Genomic DNA, 13985 nt, shown 5'->3' on the forward strand with positions numbered 1-13985 from the left:
CCTCAAGTTTCAAATTTCAAGTTTGTTTATTATGTCACAACAAAATACAGAATACTTTATATGAAATGCTTATTTCTGAAAGAGCCCATGAGAGTAATACATACTGTTGTGAAGGATCAGATTAAACCGAATATATATATTTATTTATGGATATATATTTAATAGTATTTGTATATCGTTTGATATCCCATGTATATTCCTTGAATATCCCTTTAGTCTACTAACAGCCCATAATAGTTTCATTCTCTCATTGGACAAGAACTTGGCGCCAGCAGCCAAGCCCCTTGGTTCAAGTTCAATCGTGCCGACGAACATGTCGTTACTAGCCCGGTTCCGCGTAGGAATACGTCTGGCGAAATACGAATGGTACTATTTGTTCACAGCGCATATATATATGGCGCAAGTAAAGTAGAACTTTCTTTTAGTCCCTTAGCCCTTAGTTCTTTACCCTCCAACCTAGTGGCAAGATGTTAAGCCTCACCCACGATACACGTGTGGTGCAGTATGGTCAACTTGGCCTCAGAATGGCATTGAGACATCGTGTGGATTAATAGTTGAATTGTCATAGTTTGGCACTATACCGTCGAGTGGGACGTATTTCTATTAAGTTAATAATAGTCTATTATGTATGGTGCATCGTTCGGTTAGAGTTATAAAGTGAGCAGTACCCCCATCGTTTTCCTCGCGTTATCTAGAGTCTTAACCAGGCTGGGCAGACCACGTGTGGTGCTTTCATCCGAGGAGTTCTGGGCAAGGACGAGTGGACCTGCACATTGGATTACCTTACCCGGGCGACGGCGAGCCCTACACGGCTTGGATTATCTACTTGCTTTGGGTGCTTTGATTATGCCATGGATAACAGCCAACACTGGTGAGTGTTGGAACTACCCCCGAGAGGAGTCCAGGTGAGACGGCGCTCTAACCCGAGTGAGGTCGCCTCACGTCTCTTCGTTGTGGACTGGCAGCTACCGTCTACAAGAGGGCCCAACGGTATTCATCTGTGGACCAAGGTTCTGTGGGCACCGTGTTCAGCACTCTGAATTCTCCCAAGAAATCGTTGGCCAGATGGGATATCGCCAGCGGCTCTCCTAAACCCCCCCCCCCCCCTACTGACTTACAACCAGCGGGACCCCCTTTAGTGTATCCAGCTATAATTATTAAGTACCATCGCTATAGTTCCCTAAAGAACCAGGTTGTATACTTGCTTCCTGCGTAACCAGAGATTGGACATTCAATGTTGATTTGCCTACGAATACTCATTTGCCTTACAAGTGCATTCAAATCATAAATGTCATTAAGTGAACGTTGTATATACCCTTTGCTATATATTAAATATTCGATTTATACATTTGTGTGGACTTGGTTTCATGGTGGGAAAGTGTTCATCATATCTATATCATGTACTGTGTGGCCAGTAGTTAAAGTACATAAAGCGGTAGTGGTTTAATGATACCATACTTATCAATACAGTCAGGGAATTGTACCCCTCAGTTACACATACAGTAAAAAAGAAAAGAAAAAAGTCATTAAGAAGTAAGTAAAAGTATGTAAAGTCAATATACATATATACAATATACAACACAGAGTACCAATGAGGTACAATGCCGAAATGAGATGTGGTACAAAACTTAGGGTAGGGTGCAAATGAGGTATGGATGTAGTGCAAATCTTTTTAATAATAGATCAATATAAAGTGTGTTAAAGTGTCTAAAGTGAGTGGTAGGGGAGTGTTTGTTTAAAGTGAGTGTGTACATGGGATGTGTGTGCAGTGAGTGTAGATGGCGCCATCTTGTGTAGATGATGGGTTGTTACATTGTCATTGAGCATCCTGATGGCCTGGGCCCAGGAGTTCAAAACATTGAATCCCTCCCTATTGATTGATTGAATTGATTGATTTAAATGTTTAATTAACAGATTGCAGAATGGGTACAGTACAGTACGGCTCAATACATACAATTGTTAAGGGGATGCAGACCAGAGAAAGATGTTTGTCTTGTTTACATCAGGGTCCCCCATTTTCAATTCATAATGAGTTGAAATGAATGAATACAAATGTGATCCAATCAGATAGGGATTACAAGTGTTGAACTCCTGGGCCCCCTGGGGATAGAAGCTCCTTCTGAGTCTCTCTGTATGGAAGCAGGTGGGTTCAGTTTTCATACAGTACCCTGTGTGATGAAACACCTGAAACATCATGTATCTCCTCGTACCACCAGCCAAGGTGCCGAGGAAACGTGAGGAGCTCCGGTTTGACGAGGACGGGGACGACCTGATGGACGCGCTGGGGTTCGACAGTGACAGAGACGACGTGAAGAAGAGCGAGACTGTGCTGCGGCCCAGGAAGGAAAGGTAAAGAAACGTCTCATCTCATCTTTTATTCCATATAGGATACAACCTCGCTGATGACTAGGGATGGGTACCGAGTCTGGTACTTTTCGGGCCGAATCACGTCGGTACCACTACCGAGTACCGATTCACGTGGTGAGATCCACCGGTGCCACATGTCGGTGATGCAAACACACACAAAAATAAAAGTTAAGTCCGATGACGTCAACGTTTCGTTTACCGCGTAACGAAGCCTATGGAGTGTGCCGCACGCTCACGCGCACAATACACGCTTACCTAGGATTTGACTTGATTCAACAACAACAAAGCAGTTGTTCAGCATCTTCAGGTATATTTATTTAAATATATAGATGTGTACCTTTTAGTTCCGCAGAATAGTTCATTGCTGCTAGAGTGGTTTGTTTAATCGTTTTATACTTGCTATTTTGTAAAACATAATTTTTTATTTACATGTGTGTGTGTGTATGTATATATATATATATATATATATATATATATATATACGTATATATTAACATTGTTCTGGGCGGCTAGGTGGTGTAGTGGGCAAGGCACTCGCCATCAATGCTGGAGACGCTGGGTTCGAGTCCAGCTCTCAGCGTTGCTATCAGCTTGGCTGGTCGTTCATACTAACACAATTGGCAGTGTTAGGGGTGGGAAAGATGATGGGTGGGTCCTGGGCGTTGTGGACGCCTATTGCTTAATAACAGCGGAGCAGTGCTGCCGTTGCTTCCGCGTTTTCCCTGATTGGCTGCGACACGCCCCGCGGCAGGCGCGGCAACCGCAGAGCGGAGCGGCAGAGCTTGCGGAATTATGTAACCGCCCTAATCCGCCATGATTTTCATTCGGCGCTCAGCTCACCTGGCAGCTCAGCGGTCCTGCGGTCCGTTGTTGACGAGTTCGAATCCCATCAAATTTTTTTTTTTAACATGATTTTTTTTTTAACGTGTATTCTTTCGCCGGTTAAGGTTAGGCATGGTTAAGGTTAAGGTTAGGCATTGTTTCGGAGTTGGTTAAGGTTAGAACGGTTAAGTTTAGGCGCTGTTAAGGAGCTGGTTAAGGTTAGAGTTTGTCTTAGAGACAGCCTATTTCCGCACTGCCGCTCTCCCGCGTTGCCGCGGTCACATGGTCAAATTGTCACATTCTTGCACTGCTCCGCTGTTAAAAAGCAACACGCGTTGTGGACAGCGACCCCTACAGTTCGGTCGGGGTGCCTGCACAGCGAGGGTAGGATCTGGAGGGAGGTAGTGTGACCTTCCACACGTTACACTCTCCCGGTGAGAGGCCGCGCTGCCAGGCTGGCTGCCAGCTGGCTGCACATGCGTTGGAGGAAAGCATGTGACAGTCTCCGGCCTCCCGGACCAACAGTAGGGGGAGTGCGCAACAACCAGGAAGGGGGTTGGGAATTGGCATAACGACTAACAGTGGGATGGGAGAAAAATCGGAAAAAGGAGGGTGGAAAAAGATTAAAAAAAAAAAAAATTCTAAATAAATAATAATGATAATAAATCATTTGAAGTTTGAACTAATTTTTTACAACTGAGGTAGGTAGATTAGATTTGTAGAGACTAAAGTACCGAAAAAAGGTACCGTTGGGTACTGGTATCGATTCACAGGTACCGGTATCGGTTCAAATGTGAACGGTACCCAACCCTACTGATGACGTGTGTCGACTCCAACACTCATCACTTATTCATAAACAATGTCCTGAACAGGCAATGTAAATAATGTAATATTCAAAACAGCAGAACACGATACAAAGTAACAATAGAGAGAACATGGTATCTGAGCCAGTTTTCATGTCTTAAAATGTACGTCTACAATACGGGCAGTATTTTCATTTTCAAACCTTTTATTTGAACTCGAAAGGCAACTGAGGTTGCCCTCATTTACAGTCACGTTGAGTGTACATACAGAGTTAAGCAAAAAATAAAGCATGTAAAACCACACAGCATATAAAATCATAACAAAGATACAACAACACGAGACAAAAGCGAGGATAACAAATCAATTAAAACAGTACAACTTCATTGACAAAGGTTGGAGATCAAGGTTTTAAACTCTGCAACAGAGTGGAGAATCCCAAGCTTTAAGGACTGTTGGAGTTCATTCCATGAGCTAGAGGGGCATCGTAGCAAAATGCAGATTTACCCTGTTCCGAGCAAACTCAGGGGATCTTAAGGACCAGCCAGTCACTAGAACGGCTTCCATAGGTTCCAACATTCCATTCCAATAAGGAGGGAGCTTACCAGTGAGGGCCTTAAAATACCAAGGCTCTCCCATAGTCGGGTGGGACGTACGCGGACCGGACTCCCCGCGGCATGTCCGCAGTCGTTTGAGCTTTCATAGTCGAGCGTACCTCCGCGTACCAATTTCCTACATGTCTCGCGCCAGTTAACTAAAAAATGTTCACGCTGTTTACACTTCTGTCATGGCATCGTCATCCGATGTCAAAATAAAGAGTCTAGGTTATCGCCATTTCCAAGATTTCAAAATAAAACTGGCAGTTTTACACACTTAGAAAAGCCATTCAAACTTCTCAAGTTCCTTCAGATGGTGAAAAAAGACATGGTCCAAATGTATATGAATTGGAATGGATGACGATTAGCGATAGTAAAACTAAATTGAGCATCATCTACCTGCCAACGTTTTACCATGATCCTGCCCTACTCTCTCTTGGCACGGAGTGAGTGTTCAGAGTAAAATGCAAGATCGGTGTCACATTAAATGCAGGTCGATGTCAACCAACACGCAGAGCAGCCCTTTTGTGTGACACCAAGTGAGCGACGCGGACGTCCGCGCGGTTAGAAAATTGGAGCTTCTGCTTTTCACCTGCAGTTGTGCTGACTGAGCAGGTATACTGTCAGAGGTTGTATCGAAAAATTCCACAATGTTTGGGATCCTTTCCTAACTTCCTTTGAGGGTACGGAAGCGGATAATGTGACAGAGGCGATCTGACTGGCCTTCCTCTCAGCTTGTTGTTCTTTTGTGTTCTTGCTTTTCTTTTTCTCTATCTACAGAATACAAGAGATGCATATGTCACTGCTGTCTGGTGATTTAAAAGCTAAAAGGAAAAACATTGATTAATGGATGCTTTGGTGTATTTTAGAGTGATTTTGTCTGGTATAGGGGTGGGGGGAGGGAGGGAGGGAGGGCCTTATTTTATTTTTATTTTATTTTGGCCCATGTGGGACCGCCTGTAAAAACGAAATCTTCAAATAAAAAAACCTTGTTAAAAAAAGAAAATTGGAAGTTTATAGTGCTATATACCTATAGGTTTATAGGTATATAGCACGCGCCTCTGTTTATAGTCCAATTTTTGGTGTCTAAGCATCAGCGTCGTGTGCTTATGTTATGACAGCTGGGCACATGCGCAGTCGGCGCGCATATCCACGGGGGTATCCGCGCGGTCACAAAATCTGGCAGGCTCACGCGCACCTACGACCAACCAACCTTCTTGTGTCTCATCTGCAGTGGCAGTGAGCCTCCACAGAGAGCTCGCACCAGGCTGGATGAGATCCTGCAGCTCGGGACGTCCCCCCGTCTCCTGGAGCGCCCCCCGACCGGAGAGAGGAAGGACCAGCAACAGGAGAAGCAGCAACAGGAGAAGACCTCCACTGCTAAAGGTAGGGGAACATCATCATGGCTTTTTTTTTTTACCTTGGTGCAATTCTGAGCAAGTCCTTAAGTGAGGGTATGAAGGGACAGATGGGGTGACAGTGGGGTGGTAGAGGGGTGGTAGAGGGGTGAAGTACCACACATACTGAAATTACCACAACCAAGGAGGATAAATGCAGGAGACGTCACTACCCTCATTTCACGTCATATCCCGTGAAGACTTGAGGTATGCACACTACAGTTCAAATCTGTCCCATTTAACATTTAATTTAGTTCTCAAACACTCCACCAGCGCCATCTGAGCGCGTGCCTCACTGGTGACTTATGGTACATTCGGTCGGTCCTCGTAAAGTCTCAAATGTATCACATGACCAAGTCGTGCGTTTGGGGTACGCTAGTTAGGAGGACCAGTCATGCAGCCATGGCACCAGCTAATGGGGATCCTTTAATAAAATCAAATCAAATCCAAGGCAGATCATTCTAAATGTCTTTCATGTTTCAGGTGGTTTGATCTTGTAGCAATCACAGTAAGTCCAAATGATACTCCATGTTCATAGTAAAGTATGTTTGCACTACAAAAGGTGAAAGGTCACTGATACGTCACAACCCGTAAACTGAGGTATCATGGAACTTGCCCCAGTTTACAGCTGGTATTTACCACTTGGCTAGTTTACAGCTGGTATTTACCACTTGGTTAGTTTATAGCTGGTATTTACCACTTGGCTAGTTTACAGCTGGTATTTACCACTTGGTTAGTTTACAGCTGGTATTTACCACTTGGTTAGTTTACAGCTGGTATTTACCACTTGGTTAGTTTACAGCTGGTATTTACCACTTGGCTAGTTTACAGCTGGTATTTACCACTTGGTTAGTTTACAGCTGGTATTTACCACTTGGCTAGTTTACAGCTGGTATTTACCACTTGGTTAGTTTACAGCTGGTATTTACCACTTGGTTAGTTTACAGCTGGTATTTACCACTTGGTTAGTTTACAGCTGGTATTTACCACTTGGCTAGTTTACAGCTGGTATTTACCACTTGGTTAGTTTACAGCTGGTATTTACCACTTGGCTAGTTTACAGCTGGTATTTACCACTTGGTTAGTTTACAGCTGGTATTTACCACTTGGTTAGTTTACAGCTGGTATTTACCACTTGGTTAGTTTACAGCTGGTATTTACCACTTGGTTAGTTTACAGCTGGTATTTACCACTTGGTTAGTTTACAGCTGGTATTTACCACTTGGTTAGTTTACAGCTGGTATTTACCAAGTGGTTAGTTTACAGCTGGTATTTACCACTTGGCTAGTTTACAGCTGGTATTTACCACTTGGTTAGTTTACAGCTGGTATTTACCAAGTGGTTAGTTTACAGCTGGTATTTACCACTTGGCTAGTTTACAGCTGGTATTTACCACTTGGTTAGTTTACAGCTGGTATTTACCACTTGGCTAGTTTACAGCTGGTATTTACCACTTGGCTAGTTTACAGCTGGTATTTACCACTTGCTTAGTTTACAGCTGGTATTTACCAAGTGGTTAGTTTACAGCTGGTATTTACCAAGTGGTTAGTTTACAGCTGGTATTTACCACTTGGTTAGTTTACAGCTGGTATTTACCACTTGGTTAGTTTACAGCTGGTATTTACCACTTGGTTAGTTTACAGCTGGTATTTACCACTTGGCTAGTTTACAGCTGGTATTTACCACTTGGTTAGTTTACAGCTGGTATTTACCACTTGGCTAGTTTACAGCTGGTATTTACCACTTGGTTAGTTTACAGCTGGTATTTACCACTTGGCTAGTTTACAGCTGGTATTTACCACTTGGTTAGTTTACAGCTGGTATTTACCACTTGGTTAGTTTACAGCTGGTATTTACCACTTGGTTAGTTTACAGCTGGTATTTACCACTTGGCTAGTTTACAGCTGGTATTTACCACTTGGTTAGTTTACAGCTGGTATTTACCACTTGGTTCGTTTACAGCTGGTATTTACCACTTGGTTAGTTTACAGCTGGTATTTACCACTTGGTTAGTTTACAGCTGGTATTTACCACTTGGTTAGTTTACAGCTGGTATTTACCACTTGGTTAGTTTACAGCTGGTATTTACCACTTGGTTAGTTTACAGCTGGTATTTACCACTTGGTTAGTTTACAGCTGGTATTTACCAAGTGGTTAGTTTACAGCTGTTTTTTTTTTTTTTTTTTAATCTTTATTTCGAACATGCAATGAATACAAACAAACAATAACAAATACCACTTGGTTAGTTTACAGCTGGTATTTACCACTTGGTTAGTTTACAGCTGGTATTTACCAAGTGGTTAGTTTACCGCTGGTATTTACCACTTGGTTACTTTACAGCTGGTATTTACCACTTGGTTAGTTTACAGCTGGTATTTACCAAGTGGTTAGTTTACAGCTGGTATTTACCAAGTGGTTAGTTTATCACTGGTATTTACCACTTGGTTAGTTTATCACTGGTATTTACCACTTGGCTAGTTTACCATTGGTTGGGCCATTCAATTGCAATTTCCTGGTGCTAAAACTAATTTACAAGGTGATGAGGACCGGCTGAACGCACGATTAGCCCCAAATATATTAGCCTCGACAGCATCAAAGAAGCACACCCTGTCACAGGTTGACTGAAACCCCATGTGATTGGACAGGTCGCGTTTATGGAATGACTTCTGTACATGTTGACGCATGGCAGACAGCTTGTGTGTCGAATGGGAAGAATCTACGAGTGAGAGAGACGTCTTCCCGTAAGAGCCTTGTTTCATAGATGTTTCATGTTCCTCATTGGTCAGATCCCTTCCTGGAGGACGACCTGACCTTTGGTTCCTATCAGCCCACGTTGGGATCCACGCCCGAGGGACGCCAGTCACGCAGGCAGTCAGTCAGGTACATGTTCCATCTAGCTTGGTCCTGTTCAGAGCCTGCCCTCTACAGCCCTGCGTTTATTCATCTATTTATTTATCTTGCGTCATTCCTCCTTACATGGTATAACAGTATATTAATCAAATATTGTGCATGTTTGAATGAATGAATGAGTGATTTTATTTCGGTCTTCTTTTACAAAGCAATGTACAGTAGTAGAAAATTGATAAAAGAAAGAAAATGACCGAAAAGGTGTAGGCTGAAGCCGAGGCCCTACCCTTTTTACATTACATTATTAAAAAAAACGTACATTATTTAGCAAAAACAAAAGTTTCATAGTTTTATATACAAAACGTATACACATTTATTTATTTGTTTTTTATATATTTAATTTTTTGTCACGATTTTAATACAGTTATGTTATTATAAAATATAATTAGGATAATGATAAGGTTTTATATTTATGTATCACCTTATATTTGAATAATGTCTTACATTTATGTATCGAACTACACATTTTTACTTCTTTGTCACAGTTATTCCATAGTTTTACCCCAGATATACATTGACTTTTTTATATTTGTCCATGCCTTTGCAATATTGAAGACACAAGTTCCCCACAAGTTTATACCGGCTCTCTCTAGTTTGGACCAACTCTTGAATGTGACGAAAATAAAAATAAAGTTTAATGCAAAATCTTTTCTCAAGATTCTCCACCGAGGACATCAGCGCCTCCACTCCTGAGAGGAAACCCAAGCCCAGCAGCGCCCCTGCCACGCCCACCTCCCCCTCCGCCCGCCCCCGCGCCTCCGCAGACTGGCTGGGCCTCAAGACTGGCAGCGACGACGACTTCGGTTATCCAGACGAAGAAGAGGAAGGTTTACCAGAGAGGCCGAAGACCTCCTCCTCCTCTTGGGTGGAGAAGAACCCGCCCCGGGCCGACACTCAGGTACCAGCCGCCTCGTCTAAAGCCCCCGAGCCCGACGTCCCTGAGACGCAGAAGCAGAAGAAGCAGGAGGAAGAGGAGGAGGATTGGCTCACAGGAACACTGAGCAGGAAGAGGAGCTCGGAGGGGAGGAGGAGCCAGCAGGACGGGGCTCTGGGTCGGGGAGAAGACGTGGACTCTGTGCTCAGGTAAGGAACCTGGTTCTCTGAGTGTTGTCGTTAGATAGGAGTTAGTCCCGAAGTCCATACAGTTTAGTTTAATGTAGTATAGTGTGGTGTGGTATAATATAGTATGGTATAGTATGGTGTAGTACGTATGGTATGGTATGGTATGGTATAATATAGTATAATATAGTATGGTATGGTATAATATAGTATAATATAGTATGGTATAGTATAATATAGTATAATATAGTATGGTACGGTATAATATAGTATGGTACAGTATAATATAGTATAGTATAATATAATATAGTATGGTACAGTATAATATAGTATGGTATGGTATAATATAGTATAGTATAATATAGTATGGTATAGTATGGTATAATATAGTATGGTATGGTATAATATAGTATGGTATAATATAGTATGGTATGGTATAATATAGTATGGTATGGTATAATATAGTATAGTATAATGTAGTATGGTATAGTATGGTACGGTATAATATAGTATGGTACGATATAATATAGTATGGTATGGTATAGGGCTGCAACGATTAGTTGACATAATCGACGACGTCGATTATAAAAAATCGTCGACGAGGAATTGTCATTGTATTATTATTATTATTATTATTATTATTATTATTATTATTATTATTATTATTATTATTATTATTATTATTTATTTTTTTGCACTACCTATCTTTGTGAAAGTGGCTTCTCAGCTCTGGTCCAGCCAGCTGAAGACTTCTTAGCTTAACATAACAGACGACAGTAAGTTTGGGGGAACTAATGGGATAACTGGGGATGTTGTTTGGTCCTGACAAGAGTCTCAAAGCAACTCTGAGGTTGTGCTCAATGTCCAATCTGTTCCTCTGCTCTGTCTTCAGCTGGACCAGAGCTGAGAAGCCACTTTCACAAAGATAGGTAGTGAAAAAAAAAAAATTATATATATATATTATTATTATTATAATTTTTTTTTTATATAATTGTTTTTCGATTAGTCGCCGAATCGAAAAAATTATCAACAGATTAGTCGACTACCAAAATAGTCATTAGTTGCAGCCCTGGTATGGTATAATATAGTATAATATAGTATGGTATAGTATGGTACGGTATAGTATGGTATGGTATAATATAGTATGGTATAATATAGTATGTATGGTATAATATAGTATGGTATAGTATGGTATAATATAGTATGGTATAGTATTAGGGATGCTCGATATTGGCTTTTTTACCGATACCGATATTCCGATATTGTCCAACTCTTAATTTCGATACCGATACCGATACCGATATCAACCGATACCGATATATGAAGGGTTTCCCCCCAAAAAAACTGAATAATTTCAGGTAATTAATAATTTCACTGGATGCATTCAAAAGGCTTTCTAAATGTAAGCATTATCTGTGCAAAATATGATAATTAAAAAAGTAAAAATTAACATTACATATCTCTTGTTGTTGAATTAAACCAACATGCATACTTTTGACAATAAATAAAATAAGAATTGGTTCTTACTTGCTTGCCTGGGTAAATAAAGGTTAAATAAATGTAAAAAAAAAAAAAAAAAAAAATTTTTTACCGATACCGATATTTTCCGATATCACATTTTACTGCCGATATCGGCCGATAATATCGGTCGGCCGATAATATCGGACATCCCTATATAGTATGGTATAGTATAGTATGGTATAATATAGTATGGTATAGTATGGTGTAGTATGTATGGTATAATATAGTATGGTATAGTATAATATGGTACGGTATAATATAGTATGGTATAGTATAGTATGGTATCGTATAGTATATTATAGTATAATATAGTATAGTATGGTATTGTATAGTATGGTACAGTGTAGTGTAGTATGGTATAGTATAATATAGTATGGTATAGTGTAGAGTAGTGTAGGGTAGTGTAGCGTAGTGTAGTGTAGTGTAGCGTAGTGTAGTGTAGCGTAGAGTAGTGTAGCGTAGAGTAGTGTAGCGTAGAGTAGTGTAGTGTAGCGTAGCGTAGGGTAGTGTAGCGTAGTGTAGCGTAGTGTAGTGTAGCGTAGTGTAGTGTAGCGTAGGGTAGTGTAGGGTAGTGTAGCGTAGTGTAGCGTAGTGTAGTGTAGCGTAGTGTAGCGTAGGGTAGTGTAGCGTAGTGTAGCGTAGTGTAGTGTAGGGTAGTGTAGCGTAGTGTAGCGTAGTGTAGCGTAGGGTAGTGTAGCGTAGTGTAGCGTAGTGTAGTGTAGCGTAGAGTAGTGTAGCGTAGGGTAGTGTAGCGTAGTGTAGCGTAGGGTAGTGTAGCGTAGTGTAGGGTAGTGTAGCGTAGGGTAGTGTAGCGTAGCGTAGTGTAGCGTAGGGTAGTGTAGCGTAGTGTAGCGTAGTGTAGTGTAGAGTAGTGTAGCGTAGAGTAGTGTAGTGTAGCGTAGGGTAGTGTAGCGTAGTGTAGTGTAGCGTAGAGTAGTGTAGCGTAGAGTAGTGTAGTGTAGCGTAGTGTAGCGTAGGGTAGTGTAGCGTAGTGTAGCGTAGGGTAGTGTAGCGTAGTGTAGCGTAGTGTAGCGTAGAGTAGTGTAGTGTAGGGTAGTGTAGCGTAGGGTAGTGTAGCGTAGTGTAGCGTAGGGTAGTGTAGCGTAGTGTAGCGTAGTGTAGCGTAGAGTAGTGTAGTGTAGCGTAGTGTAGCGTAGTGTAGCGTAGGGTAGTGTAGCGTAGTGTAGCGTAGTGTAGCGTAGAGTAGTGTAGTGTAGCGTAGTGTAGCGTAGGGTAGTGTAGCGTAGTGTAGGGTAGTGTAGCGTAGGGTAGTGTAGCGTAGGGTAGCGTAGCGTAGGGTAGTGTAGCGTAGTGTAGCGTAGTGTAGTGTAGCGTAGAGTAGTGTAGCGTAGAGTAGTGTAGTGTAGCGTAGCGTAGCGTAGCGTAGCGTAGTGTAATGTAGTGTAATGTAGTGTAGCGTAGTGTAGTCTAGTATTCTGTGGTCAGAATAGTCACTCTTACATACATCGTCTATAATCTGAGGACCTCCTGGGACGTCCTCAAGGACCTCTGGGGGTCCCTTCGACCCCACGTTGAGAACCACTAGACTCCACCTCAGGAGTAAGTGGGCGACAATAGTGGCTCAGGAGGTAGAGCGGTTGTCTGGTAATCAGAAGGTTCCCTGTTCGATTCCGGCTCCTCCCGACGGCACGTCTAAGTGTCCTTGAGCAAGACATTTTAACCCAATGAGCAGGTTGGCACCTTGCGTTGGTCGCCTCCGCCGTCGGTGTGTGAATGTGTGAGTGAGTGTGAGGCAAAGGCTGCACAGTGCTGTGGATAAAAGTGTTATTAATGCAGTCATTTAGCATTAAGTGCAGAATAACTGCGTGACGTGTGTCTCAGCATCGTCATAATAATAAACTTTATTTGTATAGCACTTTTCATACAGAAATTGCTGTTCAAAGTGCTTCACAGCAGTAAAAAATACAGGCATAAGCGAGCATAAAAAAGATAGAGAGGTAGCAAAGTAAGGTAAATCACAGTTTTTCACATTAGGATCTAGCATGCCAATAGGCCTCTCTGTTTACGGTTTCATCCAGTAATAAAAATAATAAAATAGAATATTGTAAAAAAAAAAAAAAGTGCGGTTTGATTCAGTTTAAAAATAGGCAATACTAAAAATAATAAAATAGAACAAAGTGTGAAAAAAATAGTTTCTTTACAAAGTTCTAACATACAACAGAGCAGTGCATCGCTCTTAACACCTTGAGTTTCTTTACAAAGTTCTAACATACAACAGAGCAGTGCGTCGCTCTCAACATAACATCTGTTCTGTTGTTTCCAGTAGAGGAGTCTCTTCGCCAGCGTCCAGGAGGAGACAGATGGAGGATACAGTCTCATTCAGCACAGAACCGCGGTAGGATGCTGCTCATTCACATGGCGCTAGTAATGCTGTAGATATTCCAGATGTATAATATCTAGGGCTGACCTCGATTAGTCGAATAGCCGACTAATCGATCGAAAGGAGCCGTAGTCGACTGCCAACCTCTTAGTCGAATGCACATTTTTTCTTTTT

General features: G+C 41.8%; 1 protein-coding gene across 1 annotated transcript in view; it reads left to right on the top strand.

The window, feature by feature from the left end:
- Positions 1-2194: 2194 nt before the first annotated feature.
- Positions 2195-13985, top strand: part of fbf1 (Fas binding factor 1) — a gene marked incomplete at its 5' end in the record, with an annotated part of 114308 nt that continues 102517 nt past the window's right edge. Inside the window, 5 exons of the mRNA XM_084329262.1 lie at positions 2195-2349; positions 5821-5972; positions 8770-8863; positions 9548-9973; positions 13755-13826. Of these exons, the coding sequence (XP_084185388.1) occupies positions 2195-2349; positions 5821-5972; positions 8770-8863; positions 9548-9973; positions 13755-13826 (899 nt within the window). The remainder of the gene's footprint in view (positions 2350-5820; positions 5973-8769; positions 8864-9547; positions 9974-13754; positions 13827-13985) is intronic.

The sequence above is a fragment of the Notolepis coatsorum genome (genome assembly GCF_963971535.1).
Source record: "Notolepis coatsorum genome assembly, chromosome: 14".
Classification (NCBI taxonomy): domain Eukaryota; kingdom Metazoa; phylum Chordata; class Actinopteri; order Aulopiformes; family Paralepididae; genus Notolepis; species Notolepis coatsorum.